The sequence below is a fragment of the Typha angustifolia genome, chromosome 9 (genome assembly GCF_048772165.1).
Source record: "Typha angustifolia cultivar Huaian chromosome 9, ASM4877216v1, whole genome shotgun sequence".
NCBI classification, from domain to species: domain Eukaryota; kingdom Viridiplantae; phylum Streptophyta; class Magnoliopsida; order Poales; family Typhaceae; genus Typha; species Typha angustifolia.
Window position 1 is genome coordinate 3,930,272 of NC_133247.1, and position 15,227 is coordinate 3,945,498.

The 15,227-nt window shown below is 38.4% G+C and overlaps 2 protein-coding genes and 1 non-coding gene across 3 annotated transcripts; 2 read left to right on the forward strand and 1 right to left on the reverse strand.

Annotated features, from left to right (window-relative positions):
* Window positions 1-885: 885 nt before the first annotated feature.
* On the forward strand, window positions 886-7,211 carry LOC140766832 (acetylajmalan esterase-like). Its single transcript, XM_073106492.1, has 7 exons — window positions 886-1,169; window positions 1,252-1,443; window positions 5,622-5,815; window positions 5,902-6,114; window positions 6,203-6,351; window positions 6,451-6,724; window positions 6,823-7,211. Exons 1-7 carry the CDS (start codon window positions 886-888, stop codon window positions 7,053-7,055), a joined length of 1,539 nt encoding a protein of 512 aa, XP_072962593.1. The 3' UTR covers window positions 7,056-7,211.
* Window positions 7,212-8,880: 1,669 nt separating this feature from the next.
* Window positions 8,881-8,953, reverse strand: TRNAF-GAA (transfer RNA phenylalanine (anticodon GAA)). The gene has a single exon. It is a non-coding gene; the product is annotated as a tRNA-Phe (tRNA).
* A 576-nt stretch (window positions 8,954-9,529) lies between these two features.
* On the forward strand, window positions 9,530-15,182 carry LOC140767076 (E3 ubiquitin-protein ligase RING1-like). The gene is made up of 2 exons (XM_073106857.1): window positions 9,530-10,615; window positions 14,916-15,182. The coding sequence occupies exon 1, from the start codon at window positions 9,609-9,611 to the stop codon at window positions 10,596-10,598; it is 990 nt and encodes a 329-aa protein (XP_072962958.1). The 5' UTR covers window positions 9,530-9,608; the 3' UTR covers window positions 10,599-10,615; window positions 14,916-15,182.
* Window positions 15,183-15,227: the final 45 nt, after the last annotated feature.

Consider the following 15,227-nt stretch of genomic DNA (forward strand, 5'->3'; position numbering starts at 1 on the left):
TCCAGAAACTCGTGTAGTGCTAACAATGGGTTCCTCTGCGAGACATGCATTGGGATGGTGGAGAAGGCTTGGAAGAAGAAAGATTACGGGGATTGAAGAAACCTTCGAAACCCCGGTTGGTGCCGATGGTAATTCTCGACGGGAGATGGATTCTTGTGCGAGGTATCGGTTGACGGAGAAGGCTTGGGAAAAGAAAGAGACGGGGTTGACGAATTTTCCGAAATCTCCGTCAGTATCCGGACGGGAGATGGATTCTTGTGCGAGATTTGGGTTGACAGAGAAGTCTTGGAAGAAGAATTAGAGATTAAAACAAACTTGCTCTATCTCATCAGACTAGTATCAAAGCTAGTATATATTTACTTCTATATACTTTAGAGATATATACTTCTATCTTACGTTCCGATAAAGATAATATCGAAATAGCCGTCCAATAGAAGAAGACTTGGAATAAATCTAAAACTTATGTAAGACATGGACACTCCCTTATAAAAGCCAACTTTTTTCAATGAATATTTTACAACGTTCAGACTTAGAGAGAGAGAGAGAGAGAGAGAGAGCATGGAGTCATCTACCTTTAGAAACATTCTTCTTCTTCTTTTCGTCACCCTTCTCCTCAGGTGTAGTACCACTTCTTCTCCGTCTTGGAAAGATATATCAAAATAAGATTTTATTACTATTATTATTTACTTTTCTTATATATAGCAGCTTTATTATGTTGGATAGACAAGCTTAATTATAGGAGAGATTATTATAATCTCCTCCTATTTAGATACTTGATTCATCTTAGTAATTTCTCTTTTTTTTACATGGTATCAAAGCTAGAACTCTAGCAACCAAATTCTATTGCAGTCATACTCTAATCCATCAAAATCTTCATTACCCTCAATGGCTGAAGATAATCATTCTTTTCAAGGTGTTGTTCTACCAAATCCATCAAAGGTAGGAAAAGAAAAATTCCCTGCTGACCTCTCCAATCCTTACTTCATTCATCCTTCCGATCTTTCCGGATTAGTTCTCGTTTCCAAACCCCTCAATGGAGATAACTACTCCAGTCGGAAAAGATCCATGATTCGAGCCTTGAATATAATAAATAAGCTTGGATTCATTAATGGATCTATCTCATCTCCTTCAGAAGCAGATGATTCTAGGTCATGCCATTTGGTTAAGATGTAATGACATTATCCATTTTTGGATAGTTAACACCTGTGATTCAGAAATTGCTGACATTGTGAATTTTTATTCCATTACCAGAGAAGTTTGGGAGGACCTCGACACTCGATTCTCTCAAGGCAATCTAGCCCACATATTTGAGATCCAACGAGACATCGCCCTCCACAAGAAAGAAACTACCTCTGTCTCCACCAATTACACTCGATTGAAAACCCTAAGAGATGAGCTAGGGATGCATTGTAAAACACCACAATTGGAGCAACAAAAGATAATGTAATTTCTAATGGGTTTGAATGAATCTTACAGTGCAATCCGCGGCCCGATCCTCTTGATAAAACCTTCCCCTTCGGTTCGCGAAGCATAATCCTTCGTTGCTTAAGAGGAGAAACAACGCCATCTAGGAGTTACTTCCTCCTCCACCGAGCCGACCTCAGTTGCTGCCATGGTTGTCCGCAAGCTTTATCTGCCATCACCAGGGAAGAATGAGAGGAGCGATCGTCCTGATTCTAATCACAGACGCAATGGACCCGGTTTTAGAAAGGTGCCACCCCACTGCACTTATTGTAATGCCGATGGACATTAGGTCCAAAAGTGTTACAAATTACATGGCCACCACCCTAGCCATCCAAAGGCCAAGTCCAATCCGGGCTCAGGCTTTGCTTGGCCCAATCACTCTGCAGTCAATTAGGAAAGTTGTGAAGAAGGTGGACGTAACACCACATTCACAGAGGCCCAATTAAATCAGATTATGGAACTTCTTAATAATCAGGCAAAAGATACCCCTAATCCTAAGGCAAATGCGGTCACAAAACCAGGTTTGTCTCAATTAGCTCATCGAAATTGGATTACCGATAGTAGTGCAACAAATCATATCACCTCATTATCAAAAATATTGCAAAAAGACAAAGGTTGCTCGTTGTCACTCGTATTATTACCTAGTGGAGAGAAGGCCAAAACTACTACTAAAGGATCCGTGCCTTTGAATTCCGTCTATAAATTGCATGACGTGTATCTGTTCCTATATTCAAAGTTGATTTGTTGTCAGTAGGGCGATTAACAAAATACTTAAATTGTTTGGTGACATTTTTCCCCTATTGGTGTATTTGCATGATCTAGATACGAGGAAGATTGGTTTGGGTGAAATGCGTGACAGACTTTATTATCTGGTGGCAATAGGAGCAGGAAAGTCTACCACTAAACAAGCCACGTCCTCAAACCAACCAACATGCAATCTCACCATCTCACCATCTCACCAACTGACCTTTGCCACAACCGCTTAGGGCATGTATCATCTTCCCGTTTGAATTTTATTGCCCAAAATTTCTTAAATTTTTCTGCTAATTTCAATAAATCTTGCTCTATTTGTCCACTTGCTAAACAAAGTCGTTTAACTTTTAATGTCAGTAATACTTTTTCTATTAAACCATTTGATGATATTCATTGTGATATTTGGGGTTGCTATCGACATCCTTCCGTTTTTGGTTCTCATTATTTTCTCACCATTGTTGACGATTTTTCATGTTTTACTTGGATATTTTTGATGCGACATAAAGATGAAACACAATTGCTTTTAAAACGTTTTTTTAGTTATGTTTCTACTCAATTTGAAACTCGCATCAAAACTATTCGAAGTGATAATTGTGGCGAATTTATCTCTCTTCATTCTTTTTTTTAAGATAACGATGTTATTTTTCAACATTCTTGCGTATACACACTTCAACAAAATGAGGTTGTGGAACGCAAACACTGTCACATTCTTCAAGTAGCAAGAGCATTAAAATTCCAAGCTAATCTTCCTTCCCAATTTCGGAAAGAATGTGCTCTTACTGCTGTTCACATCACTAATCGGCTACCTTTCCCAATTTTAGCCAACAAGACACCATTTGAGCTTCTTTACTTAAAACCTCTTACTTTTTTTCCATCTACAAGTTTTTGGTTGCTTGGCTTATGCCAAAAACATCCATACCTCTCATAAATTTGACTACCGAGCTACACCTTCCATTTTCATTAGATACCTGACTGGTCAAAAAGGTTACAAATTTTTTGATTTATTAACAAAATTTTTTTTCACAAGCAGAGACGTCCATTTTAAAGAAGATATGTTTTCTTATTCTCCAAATAATACCTATTATCTACCCTTTCCTTTGATCCAAACAACAAGCCCATTAGGGGAGATGATACAGGTTCTATAAGCCCATATAACCATTCTTTTGAACTCAACTCAACCACATCACCATTATTTGAACCTAACCCACCCACATCACCACCCTCCACCGCAACTCCACCACCACCACACATACAACCGCCTAAAATTTGTTCACTCATGAACCTTCTCCCCTCTACTTCCTCCTCGCCACCACCACCTTGCCATACTACCACCATTCCCTCTACCGGAACACCCAATTCACCACCACCAACCAATATTCCTCTCCACCGCTCCACTTGACAATCTAATCCACTTGTGAGGTTCAACGATTACCTCTGCTTCGCCATCACGCATCCTCCCTCTGATCCAGTCACCTTATCCTCTCCAGATTCGCACAAAAGGACAAGGTACCCACTGACCAATTACCTTTCTTATTATAGCTATACACCTGCACACAAATTGTTTATTGCTTCTTTCAATCAAGAGCAAGAGCCAACCTCTTACGATGAAGCTATCACCAACCCTCAATGGCATGATGCAATGAAGCTTGAGTTAGATGCCCTTGCTGCCAACGGCACATGGAGTCTGACCTCTCTTCCGGCTGACAAGAAACCCATAGGATGTCGGCGGGTTTACAAGATCAAATATCGCTCTAATAGCACAATAGAGCAACATAAGGCGCATCTAGTTGCTCAAGGATTCACCCAAATGGAGGGCATCGACTACCACGAGACTTTCTCTCCCACAGCAAAAATTATTTCTGTTCGCTGTCTTCTTGCCTTAGCTACTATCAAAGGCTGGCCACTTCATCAGCTTGATGTCCACAATGTATTCCTCCACAGTGACCTGGCTGAAGAAATTTACATGTCTCCACCACTAGGGCTTCGAAGACAGGGGAGGAATATCTCGTCTGTCGCCTACACAAATCGCTCTATGGATTGAAGCAAGCCTTCCGCTAGTAGTTTTTAAAGTTTTCTTCTGTCATCACTTCCGCTGGCTTTGTACAATCACGAGTCGACTACTCCCTCTTTACGAAAAGAAAGGCAAGTCCTTTACCATTCTCCTAATTTATGTCGATGACATTTTGATCACTAGAAATGATCCAAACAATATTGCTGCCATCAAGAAGCATTTGCATAAAAATTTCAATTTTAAAGATCTTGGCGAGTTAAAATGTTTTCTAGGAATAGAAATCTCTGCATTTAGGAATTGAATTTTTTATGTCACATAGAAAATATGCATTAGAAATAATCAAAGATGCAGGTCTATTAAATGCTGCTCCAGTGGACACTCATATGGAAAGAGGCTTAAAACTGTCAGATAAAGATGAATTGCTTAAAGATTCAGGCAGATACAGAAGATTGGTTGGCCACCTAATATATTTGATAATTTTAAGGCTCGATATCACCTATTCTATACATGTCTTGAGTAGATTCATGCATCAACCCAGAAGACATTATATGGAGGCAGCTTACGCGTTGTTCGATATTTAAAGGGTGCTTTAGGTCAAGGTCTATTCTTTTCTTCAAAAAATGATTTAAAATTGTGAGCCTACTGTGATTTAGATTGGGGATGTTGTCCTCTCACTAGACGATCCACTACAAGGTATTGTATCATTATCTTCAGTCGAAGCGGAATACCGCGCAATGACTGGAGCTTGCTACGAGTTAACATGGCTTAGGCCTTATTCACCATGGACCTGCTTCCTTATATTGTGACAACAAGGCCGCTCTGTATATAGCAGCAAACCCAGTCTTTCATGAACGCACAAGGTACATAGAAATAGAGTGTCACTATATTCGAGACAAGATTCAAGATGGTTCAATAATTACTAAGCATATTGGCTCAGCAAATCAATTAACAGATCTGTTAACTAAACATTTGGGAAAGAAAATATTTATACCTATAGTACACAAGTTGGGTGTGCAAGATATCCACTCTCCAACTTGAGGGGAGTGTTGGAAAGAAATATTGAAATCAGATTTGATTCCAACTTGAGAGGGGTGTTTGTTGGAAAGAAATATCGAAATCAGATTTGGTTTCAACTTGAGGGAGAGTGTTAGAAAGAAATATCGAAATTAGATTTTATTACTATTGTTATTGATTTGGTTAATCTGTTTGTTATTTACTTTCCTTGTATATAGCAGCTCTATCCTAATCTGTTGGATAGACAAGCTTAATTGTAGGAGAGATTGTTGTAATCTTCTCCTATTTATGTATTTGATTCATCTTAATGAAACACATAATTACCTCATTCTATTTTAATTTATTTCTTTTTTACATCTCACCCTTTTCCATCTCTTAGGAAACTTACCGAAGACCGTAGCATCCAAGCCATCTATAGCTTTGGAGACTCCATTGCTGATACAGGAAATCTTCTAAGAGAGGGAGTTAGCAATGGTTCCTTTTCAAGGATTGCTAACCTTCCCTACGGCGAGGCTACTTTCAGTCAAGCAACTGGTCGCTGCTCCAATGGCCTTCTTATGATCGACTACATTGGTAAGGCTATTTTTTTTTTTGGCTCGATTTTTCACTTGCTCTCATGTACTTCAACTTAACTGCACCTTATCTTACATCTCATATAGCTAGAGATCTCGGCCTTCCTCTTCTTAATCCTTACTTGGATAAACAAGCCAACTTCGATAATGGAGTCAACTTCGCCGTAGCTGGAGCCACTGCGCTTGATCAATCCTTCTTCACACAGGGAGGAACTTTACCACCTTTCACTAATAGTTCCCTAGGTGTTCAACTTGGTTGGTTCAAGGACTACCTCAAAACTATATGCTCATCACAAGAAGGTTATATAGTGCTGAACTTAAGTTCAATTTTTTTTTCATAGTTAATATAACTTAAATGCTAGCTCTATTTATTCCTATACTTTTGTAGATTGTGCTGCAAAGATCAATAAGGCACTCTTTTTCGTTGGAGAGATCGGAGGAAACGACTACAATTATGCGTTCTTTGCACAGCAAACTATCGAAGAGGTGCAGCAAATGATCCCAGTTGTTGTGCAGCAGATAATTAATGTTTCAAGGGTAATTAATCTCGTTCTCTCGTTTATATATTCACTAGATGTATGCTTAATTTGTAATTTCTTAGAATGTTACTGATATGTATCTTTGAAATATATATAGGAATTGCTTGACATGGGTGCAACTCGACTCGTTATTCCGGGAAATTTCCCTATCGGATGCATGCCTGGGTATTTAGCATTGGTTAACTCCTCGAATCCAGAAGATTACGATGAGAATAACTGTCTGATAAGCTTAAATGCCTTCGCCGTTGACCACAATGCAAAGCTGCTCTATGCCATTGAAGATCTACAAGCCTCATATCCAAATGCTGTCATTCTCCATTCCGACTACTTCAACGCTTTAAGGTTTCTCTTGAACAACGCCTATGACTTAGGTATAATCTGAGCACTTATGCAATCTTATTCTCAAATATATATATATATATCATTTAATTACATAGGAATTAAGCTATGTGCATTAATTCTCTTGTAGGGTTTGACGTTACGTCCTTGACGAAAGCCTGCTGTGGTAGCGGCGGACAGTATAACTTCGACGGTAGTAAACTTTGTGGCTCTCCAGGGACTACAGTATGTGAAGATCCATCAACATACATAAGCTGGGATGGCATCCATCTAACCCAGCACGCATACGAGTGGATGACAAGGGTGCTCATTGAGAAATTCACTTATCCATTAGGAGGTGTGCAAAAGATCCTAATGTGTTAGGACGATATTTAGCTAGGTTGTAGGCAAAGACAAGTTAGTTTTATTAGTTAATTAGTTTGCAGATACTCTTATGCTTTTGGAATTAGATTTCTTTTGTTTGCTTGCTATGTTTGGACGAACTAATCGATTAAAAGGTTGCCTGTAGATGTTGGTCGACTCTTGTAACTTGTAGATATATGCGATGCATGCTGATTTACTTTCACCAGGAAGGAAGGAATTAATGTCTTATGACCACACGTCTACCTCGCTTGCATTCTACCTATAAATTGAGAGTAGTAAATTTTAAAAGAAAAGAACAAAAAATACTACTTAAATAAGAAGAAAATCAGACAAGATATAGAAGAAACTAAGAACCCTTTATAAACCGAGTACTTGGATTTGGTGCATGCCAATTTTGTGCAAATTAGTTCGCATAGCGAAATGATTTTCTTTAGAGCACAACTAGAATATTTTAACCCGTTATCGTTTACTAGTTCATTAGATATTAGGCTTGAGTTAGATATAATGAGTTAAATATAAAAGAATATTATATCATATTATGCTAAGTTTAATAAACTTATATGAAGACATTTTAATTATATTTTATGAAAACATACTTATATATCGTAAATATCTAATATGAGACTAAAAAAATTATAGGAATATATATGAGAAGCAAAGGCTTTGCTCATGATATAGATGAGAGTAGTAGGTTGGGCTATAGATAAGAGTAATGGGTCAGGTCATAGGGTCAGACAAGCAAAGGCTTTGCTCATGCCGTCCACTACCATCTCGGGCTCGAGTCAGGTTGAGCCCAAATCTAGCTCGGGCCAAGCTTAGCTCGATTAAAATCAGACCGGTTGGACCTAATGATCATCTCTAAGCACAACTGAGTCCTTAAATGTGTACGAAAAGAAAGAAAATCTAGTATTAGGATGACTGTGAGTCGAATGCATAGTTCATCTAGATCGAACCATGCCAAAGGTGTCGCTTATCTAGGTATCCAAGCAGTAATATATTTATCCAAATCTATCCAAATTAAGGAAAAAGATAAATTTGCATTAAACATCTATACTTTTATGTGGTTTACAATCTTTACTTTTAATATTTATAAATTGCATCCTTTATTATACTAAATATTTCCATAACTCAACGTATTGTTAGATTCATCAACTAAAACTTAATTAAACTTCTAAGTTAAGTTAACCATATTAAGATTACTACTAAAATACTTTTGTCCGACCTAAACTTGTTTGACACTAAAAGAGCCACCTCCTCTATAACCTAAAACAAATAATCATGCCAATAAGTGGAACCCAAAACTAGGAATTGGCAGATCGATTTAGTCTATTAACTCAATTTTAAAAATCTAAAATATAGTTCTCATAATTTTGAACAAGATGTAGCTTCTTAATAAAAGAAAAGAGACGGTAGAGATGTCAAATTAAATAATCGAGCAGCTCGGGTTTAACTCAAGCTCCAACTTAGGCTCGATCGAAAATAAAATGAACCTAGCTTGAACAACAAAAAAAAAAAATACCTCTCAAAATTAATTTATAGCTCAGGTCTAGCTTGCATTATTTCTTACCATTAGATCAAGAACTAATGGCTAATATCCATCTTTAAATTGATATCACCTTAGCATTAATGACATCTTACTTAATTCAAACTTTAATGAAGATATTAAACTGACTCTGGATTTCCCAGTGTCAAGAAGAATAGAAAGCAATGAAATTCCCAGTAGTTGTGACAAAAATTTAGCTTATCTCAAGAACCGGTAAGAAAGTCTCGTCATCCTGTTATCTATCTTTTTCAAAGGGTTTTAAAAAACTAAATAAAAAGACTTTGCGGTGAGCGTGGATCGAACACGCGACCTTCAGATCTTCAGTCTGACGCTCTCCCAACTGAGCTATCCCCGCTTGATGGCCATATGTTAGATAAAAATATGAACATACTTGTGGTTTGTATTAAGTCAAGATTAATTGTAAAACAATATTTTCGAATAAATTATTTAAATCTTTTAATTTAGGCAAAAACAAGTCAGTCACTAGTTTAAGTAGTTGAGCATATACTTTATTCTTGTGGAGTGATATAATTCTTTCGTTCCCTTTGTTTGGATTTTAAATAGATTAATAAAGGGATTGCATATGAATTTATTCGGGGGTCTCTTAAAAGTTATATGGATTTATGAGATTCATGCAGACTTTACTTTCACTGGGATATTGTCCAACGACAAGGCGTGCTAAACTTCGTGAGCTAATCCAATCTCTACGGTCATTAATTCTTAAACTTCGGGATAACTGGATAAAAGTATTTATCTGGATATAAACCCGTATGTTATCAGATATTATTACGTAATAAACTTTGCTACTAATATTCAAATGAATTAGTGATGTCGGATCCGTATCTGACATTCTGACCCGTTTTTATTGGACATTTCCAACTACGACGCTATGAACCACTTTTTTTTTTTTTTTTCCTTCTATAATTACCTCCTCGATTTTCTTGGCCCAGAAATTCGTTTCTCCTCCCCCTCTTCTCTCCTCTCGTTTCTCGTCTCTCGCCGGAGAATCGATGTCCTCGGCCGGATCCTACGCCGGCGACGTCTCGGTCGCAGCGATAAAGCGATACTTTTGTCACCAATGCAACCACACCGTCCTCCTCTCCCCCTCCTCCTCCTCCCCCGGCGACCTCTCCTGCCCCGACTGCCATGGTGGCTTCATCGAGGAGCTCAATCTCGCAGACCAGAGCCCTAACCCTACCCCTACCCCTACCCCTTATCCTATCGATTTCTCAGATGATCCTTACCCTATTCGTTTCCCTAACTACGAATCCCCCCTCCCCTTTCTGCTCTCCGCGCTCCTCGACCTCCGCGGCCGCTCTCCTCCTCCCTCCTCCGATCCCCAATCTTTCGACCCCGTGCACTTCCTCCAGAACTATCTCCAATCTCTCGTGGACGGCGGATCCAACATTCAGGTCGTCCTGGACGGCGGCGGCGGCGTTGGGGGCGGGTTACGGCTCGGTGGCAACATCGGAGACTACTTCATCGGCCCCGGGCTTGAGCAATTGATCGAGCAGCTGGCGGAGAACGATCCAAACCGTTACGGGACTCCACCGGCGGCGAAATCCGTGATCGGATCGTTGCCGGATGTGAAGGTATCGGAGGAGATGATGGCGACCAATGAGGAGTGCGCTGTCTGCAAGGATGCGTTCGAGGTCGGGGAGGCTGCTAAGCAGATGCCTTGCAAGCATGTATACCATAAGGATTGCATCCTCCCGTGGCTTGAGCTGCATAATTCTTGCCCGGTTTGCCGTTACGAGCTGCAGACGGATGATCCGGATTATGAGAACCGGAGAGTGCACACTGCCGGTGCGGGGAGTTCAGGCGGGGGGTCCTTCGGAGATGGTGCTAATGCTACTGATGGAGAGGAAGATTCTAGGCCTGCAGAGAGGAGGTTTAATTTTCAGCTGCCTTGGCCATTCGGCAATTTTGGATCACCATCCGAAGATAGCAATGCTGAGAATTCGGGTGGTCAGAGCGGTGCGCCGAGTCGCAGAACTTGAGTTTGAGGACGGATGAGGTAATGGTCTTGAAATTGTCATTACGATTGTTCACGTTTAGTAATCTAGAGTGAGATGTGCTCGATAGTAGATAAATTTTGGTCTGTTCTGTTATATAGATAGTTTAATGGTGAAAATTTCAGTTAATTCAGTTGTTTGGAGATCTTTCCATTAATTCGAGATTTTCTGGGCATACTGCCAGATAAAACTCTTTCCCAATTAAAGAATTCAGTAGTATATGTTACTTTTTATATGCATGAGAGCTGGATAGCTAGATTCTCTCTGAAAGGTTCAAAAATTTACCTTATGTATGCCACTCTTTTTACCTAGGGTTGAACAATGACTCAGAATTAAGGACAAGAAAGTTAAACCTGAAGGTTTTTAGGATGAATGAAGCGCTGGTAAACTTAGATGCCAAGATTATGAAAAAATTATCCTTGATGGACAGTGATTTGGTTAATAGATTTGTATCTTTGTATTTGCATAGTACTCATCATGTATTGAATAGTGCTAGCATGACTGCATGAGTCATGTGTTAATCTAGTTTGGACCACATTCTCCATTATATATGCCTAGTTATGTGACTAGCACATCAATGCTCCGTTTTGATGTTATCAGAATTCAGATTTATGCTTTACTATTTAAACCAGGAAGAATAGCAAGAATGAGTTCTAAATTAACTATTAGGGTTCGCTGGTATTGCAAACATAAGATTGAAGTGATCTATGGCAGCACTTTTTTGTAGTGAAATTACCTTTCTCAGCCTCCTTTGTCCTATTCCTCAATGCATCAACTTCAGCAACCTGCCATATTCTTCTCCTGTTTAATCTTGACATTCTTATGCATGTACAACAACTTCATGGTAGCCTCAAATTTCGCCCTCCTCTCATCCATGTCTTTCTCAATAAACCAACCTCTTGTTCCTTCTTATATGTTTTTGTATCTTGAAAAAAGTCACCTTGCTGACTCCGCTTCCACATCTGCAGCAGCTACTTTCTTCTGTTACCATTCACTCTCTGCCTCTTACTCAAGCATGCACTTCTCACCTTCACCAGCTACCTACTTCTCTTGTATATGTAATGTACCTGAGAACTTCCAAAGCACAATTCAACATCTTTCTTGTATTAGCAATGCCATTCTTTTGCACTTCTTGCCACACTCACTTACTGCCATTCTCTCCTATGTCAGTTAACATTTTTCTCTTATCAAACTGTCATAGCAGTTTTGCCATGCACACATTTGTCACCTTATATTAGCTTCATGATTCTTTCATCCTATTTTTATGCATACGTCGTGATGACCTCAGGCACTATCCAGGCACCTCCTTTGACAACAAGCTACCTTCTAGAGGCACTATCAAAGGTCATTATCATTACTTTTATGCACTTTTGTCACTCTTTCCTAGGAACAATCACTCTTTAATAATCCTCTCCTGCTTACACTGCAACCACCTTGGCACCAGTCACTTGTTACCTCCTCTTACTTACGGTCTGCCATCATGTTGGAGTTACTTGTGCAAATTAGGCCACTTGGTGATTTCCTAGCAATTTGGTGAGTTGCCCAGGGTAATTGTTAAGTGGATCGTTAATATTCGAGATGGCTTAACCAAATTTGCATTCTATCATTATAGAAATTTTATATTCTACTCTGGGGTCCACTGTCTCATCTCCGTCCATGTCAATATGCTTTTGCTTTGTGAAACTATGAAAGCAAGTGTTTTCCTTACGAATTTGAAGAGTTTTGTGATGTATCTGCAATAATTCCATGCTCCCTCAGTATAAGAATTTTCATATTTGAGAAAAGAGAACTTGCTCTTGCAGCCTTGCACCTATATACATAAATTAGTCCGTAAAAAAGCGGATAGAGAGAACACTACTTATGATTTCAGCGCCACACTAGAATTCAAACATGATAAGTGATTTGTCAAGGATTGACAGAAAGAATATCATTATGAATGCAATCTCTCTCTTGCTTATATGTCAGAAAATTTCTAAGTGCTCAAGTAGTGCTTGCTGTCAGGCAGAACTAAAATCTTTTAGACATTATTAACTGAGAATTCAATCAAATATAAGTTATGGCTTGCATTTTCTTTCTGCACACTTACTGTATGGATCTAATTTAAGCATTTGCAAATGCTGGTTTCCACACTTTACATGCTTCCTTGTTTAGGAGAATATGCTTCTTGTACAAATTCTTGTTTTGTGTGCTTGTATGAGCTCATTATGTACAAAATCTTCATCGTAGCCTCAAATCTTGCCCTCCTTGGAACCATGTCTTTCTCAATAAGCCAACCTCTTGTTCCTTATATGCTTTTGCCATCTTGCAAATTTCTCACCAATTGCCTACTTCTCTTGCATATATAATGTATCTGAGAACTTCCAAAGCACAATCCAACATCTTTCTTGCATTACCAATGCCATTCTTTTGTACTTCTTGCCACACTCAGCTTCCTGCCATTCTTCGTATGTTGGTTAATATCTTTCTCTTGTCAAAATGTCATAACAGTTTTGTCATGCACAAGTTTGTTACCTTATATTTGCTTCATGTTCTTTCATCCTATTTTCTTGCATGTGTCGTGATGACCTCAGGCACAATCCAGTCACCTCCTTTGGCAACAAGCTACCTTCTAGAGGCACTATCAAAGGTCATTATTATTACATGCACTTTGCCACTCTTTCCTAGGAACAATCACTCTTTAACAATCCTCTCCTTGCACTGCAACCACCTTGGCACCGGTCACTGGTTACCTCCTCTTATGCTCTGCCATCAAGTTGGAGTTACTTGTGCATATTAGACCACTTGGTGATTTCCCAGCAATTTGGTGAGTTACCCAGGGTAGTTGTTAGGTGGATCATTAATCATGGAGTTGGCTTAACCAAATTTGCATTCTATCATTATAGAAATTTTCTATTTTACAGTAGAGTCCAAAGCATCTCATCTCAGTCCATGTCAATATGCATTCATTTTGTGAAACTATGAAAGCAAGTATTTCCCTACAAATTTGAAGAGTTTTGTGATGTATCTGTCATAATTCCATGCTCCGCTCTCAGTATAACAAATTTTCATATTTGATAAAAGAAACTTGCTCTTGCAGCGTTGCACCTATATACATAAATAATTCCATAAAAAGAGGATAGAGAAAACACTACTTATGATTTCAGCGCCACGCATAGAGTTCAAACATGATATGTGATTTGTCAAGGATTGACAGAAATAATACGTTATGGATTCAATTTCTCTCTTGTTTATCTAGTCAGAAAATTTCTAAGTGCTCAATTAGTGCTTGCTGTCAGGCAGAAGTAAAATCTTTTGACTTAATTAATTAAGGGTTCAGTCAAATATAAGTTATGGCTTGCATTTTTTTTTCTGCATACTTGCTGTATGGATCTAAATAAGCATTTCCAAATGCTGGTTTGCAGCCTTTACATGCTTTCTTGTTGGTGAGAATATGCTTCATGTACAATTTCTTGTTCGCTTCTGCATTGTGTGCTTGTATGAGCACATTAATGTACATCTATTTAGCTGTATCCTCTCTACCTTTTTTATGACTTTTGCCTCTTTTTGTACAGTTTCTTTTGTTTGTAGTACATGCAATTCTCTTAGCTGGTGGTGGGAATTCATGTTGGTTTTTGTCTCCACTATGTTGGTTTATTTATTGAGTGATCTGACATAAACTAATAGATGCTGGTTTCAGGTTTATGAACTTTCTGGTAGCTGTGTGGTATGGCTTGTAAAAATTTAGAGGAGTCTTAGTTTGTTCATTTATGTTTCTAATAAGTTTTTTTTTTCATCAGATGAATGCTTTCCTGTGTTTCCATTGTTTGTCCTAATAGTGCTCTAGGTCTGTGCAACTTTTAAGTCTATAGAAACAGCAAACCCCTCGGATGAGTTATACCTTTGTTTTACCTACGCTTATATATGGATATATTCACATAAGTTTCTTTATTTATAATTGTTTTTTTAATCAAGGAACACATCTATCTCGAAGGACAACAAACTCCTATTTTTCTGCTGATTGTGTATTGTGTATTTGGAAAGTTTATAGCCTTATTTGGTTAGAGATTAAGTTCCAAACTCGATTAGTTAGTCTTATTTTTTAATTTTAAATTTTTAAAGAGTAAATTTGATTAGATATACAAAAGTAAAAAGATGTTTAATTACTGAACTAGTTTAGGAGCTCGTAAACCAGTTCAAGGGGAGTTCTTAAACTCAAAGCAAACAAGGTCTTAGGTTTTCTGTGGATCTGTTCAGCCTATGCTATTGGTTATTGGTGGAATACTTTGTATTTGTACTAACCGCAAAATTTTCCTTTGCATGTAGGATGGATTTCATGGTGCATCTCTCAGGGTTCTGCAATATTTATTTCATCAGGAGTACTACTATACTTGCTGTGATAGACTGATGTTCACAATTTACTTTGTAGATGGAATTTCTTGTTCCTTATATTTGGTGCAAAAAATTGATTTGAGGACCTTGGACCAGAGATCCAAGGTTTCAGCTCACAACTGGAAAAACGTTCTTTCTGCTGTATTTGTTACGATACAGTCCCTTCCAAATCGCTTGTTATTTCCATGTTCATTTGCTCAGTTATGCTTTTTGATTCTTCATGATGTGTATGCCTGAAGTTTTCCA

Bases quoted from the DNA above. Each gene is read 5' to 3' on its own strand.
- LOC140766832 (XM_073106492.1), top strand. From the start codon at position 886: ATGGCTGAAGATAATCATTCTTTTCAAGGTGTTGTTCTACCAAATCCA. The intron at 1,444-5,621 runs GTAATTTCTAAT...TCCATCTCTTAG, and splicing joins TTGGAGCAACAAAAGATAAT to GAAACTTACCGAAGACCGTA. The intron at 6,115-6,202 runs GTTATATAGTGC...ATACTTTTGTAG, and splicing joins TATATGCTCATCACAAGAAG to ATTGTGCTGCAAAGATCAAT.
- LOC140767076 (XM_073106857.1), top strand. From the start codon at position 9,609: ATGTCCTCGGCCGGATCCTACGCCGGCGACGTCTCGGTCGCAGCGATA.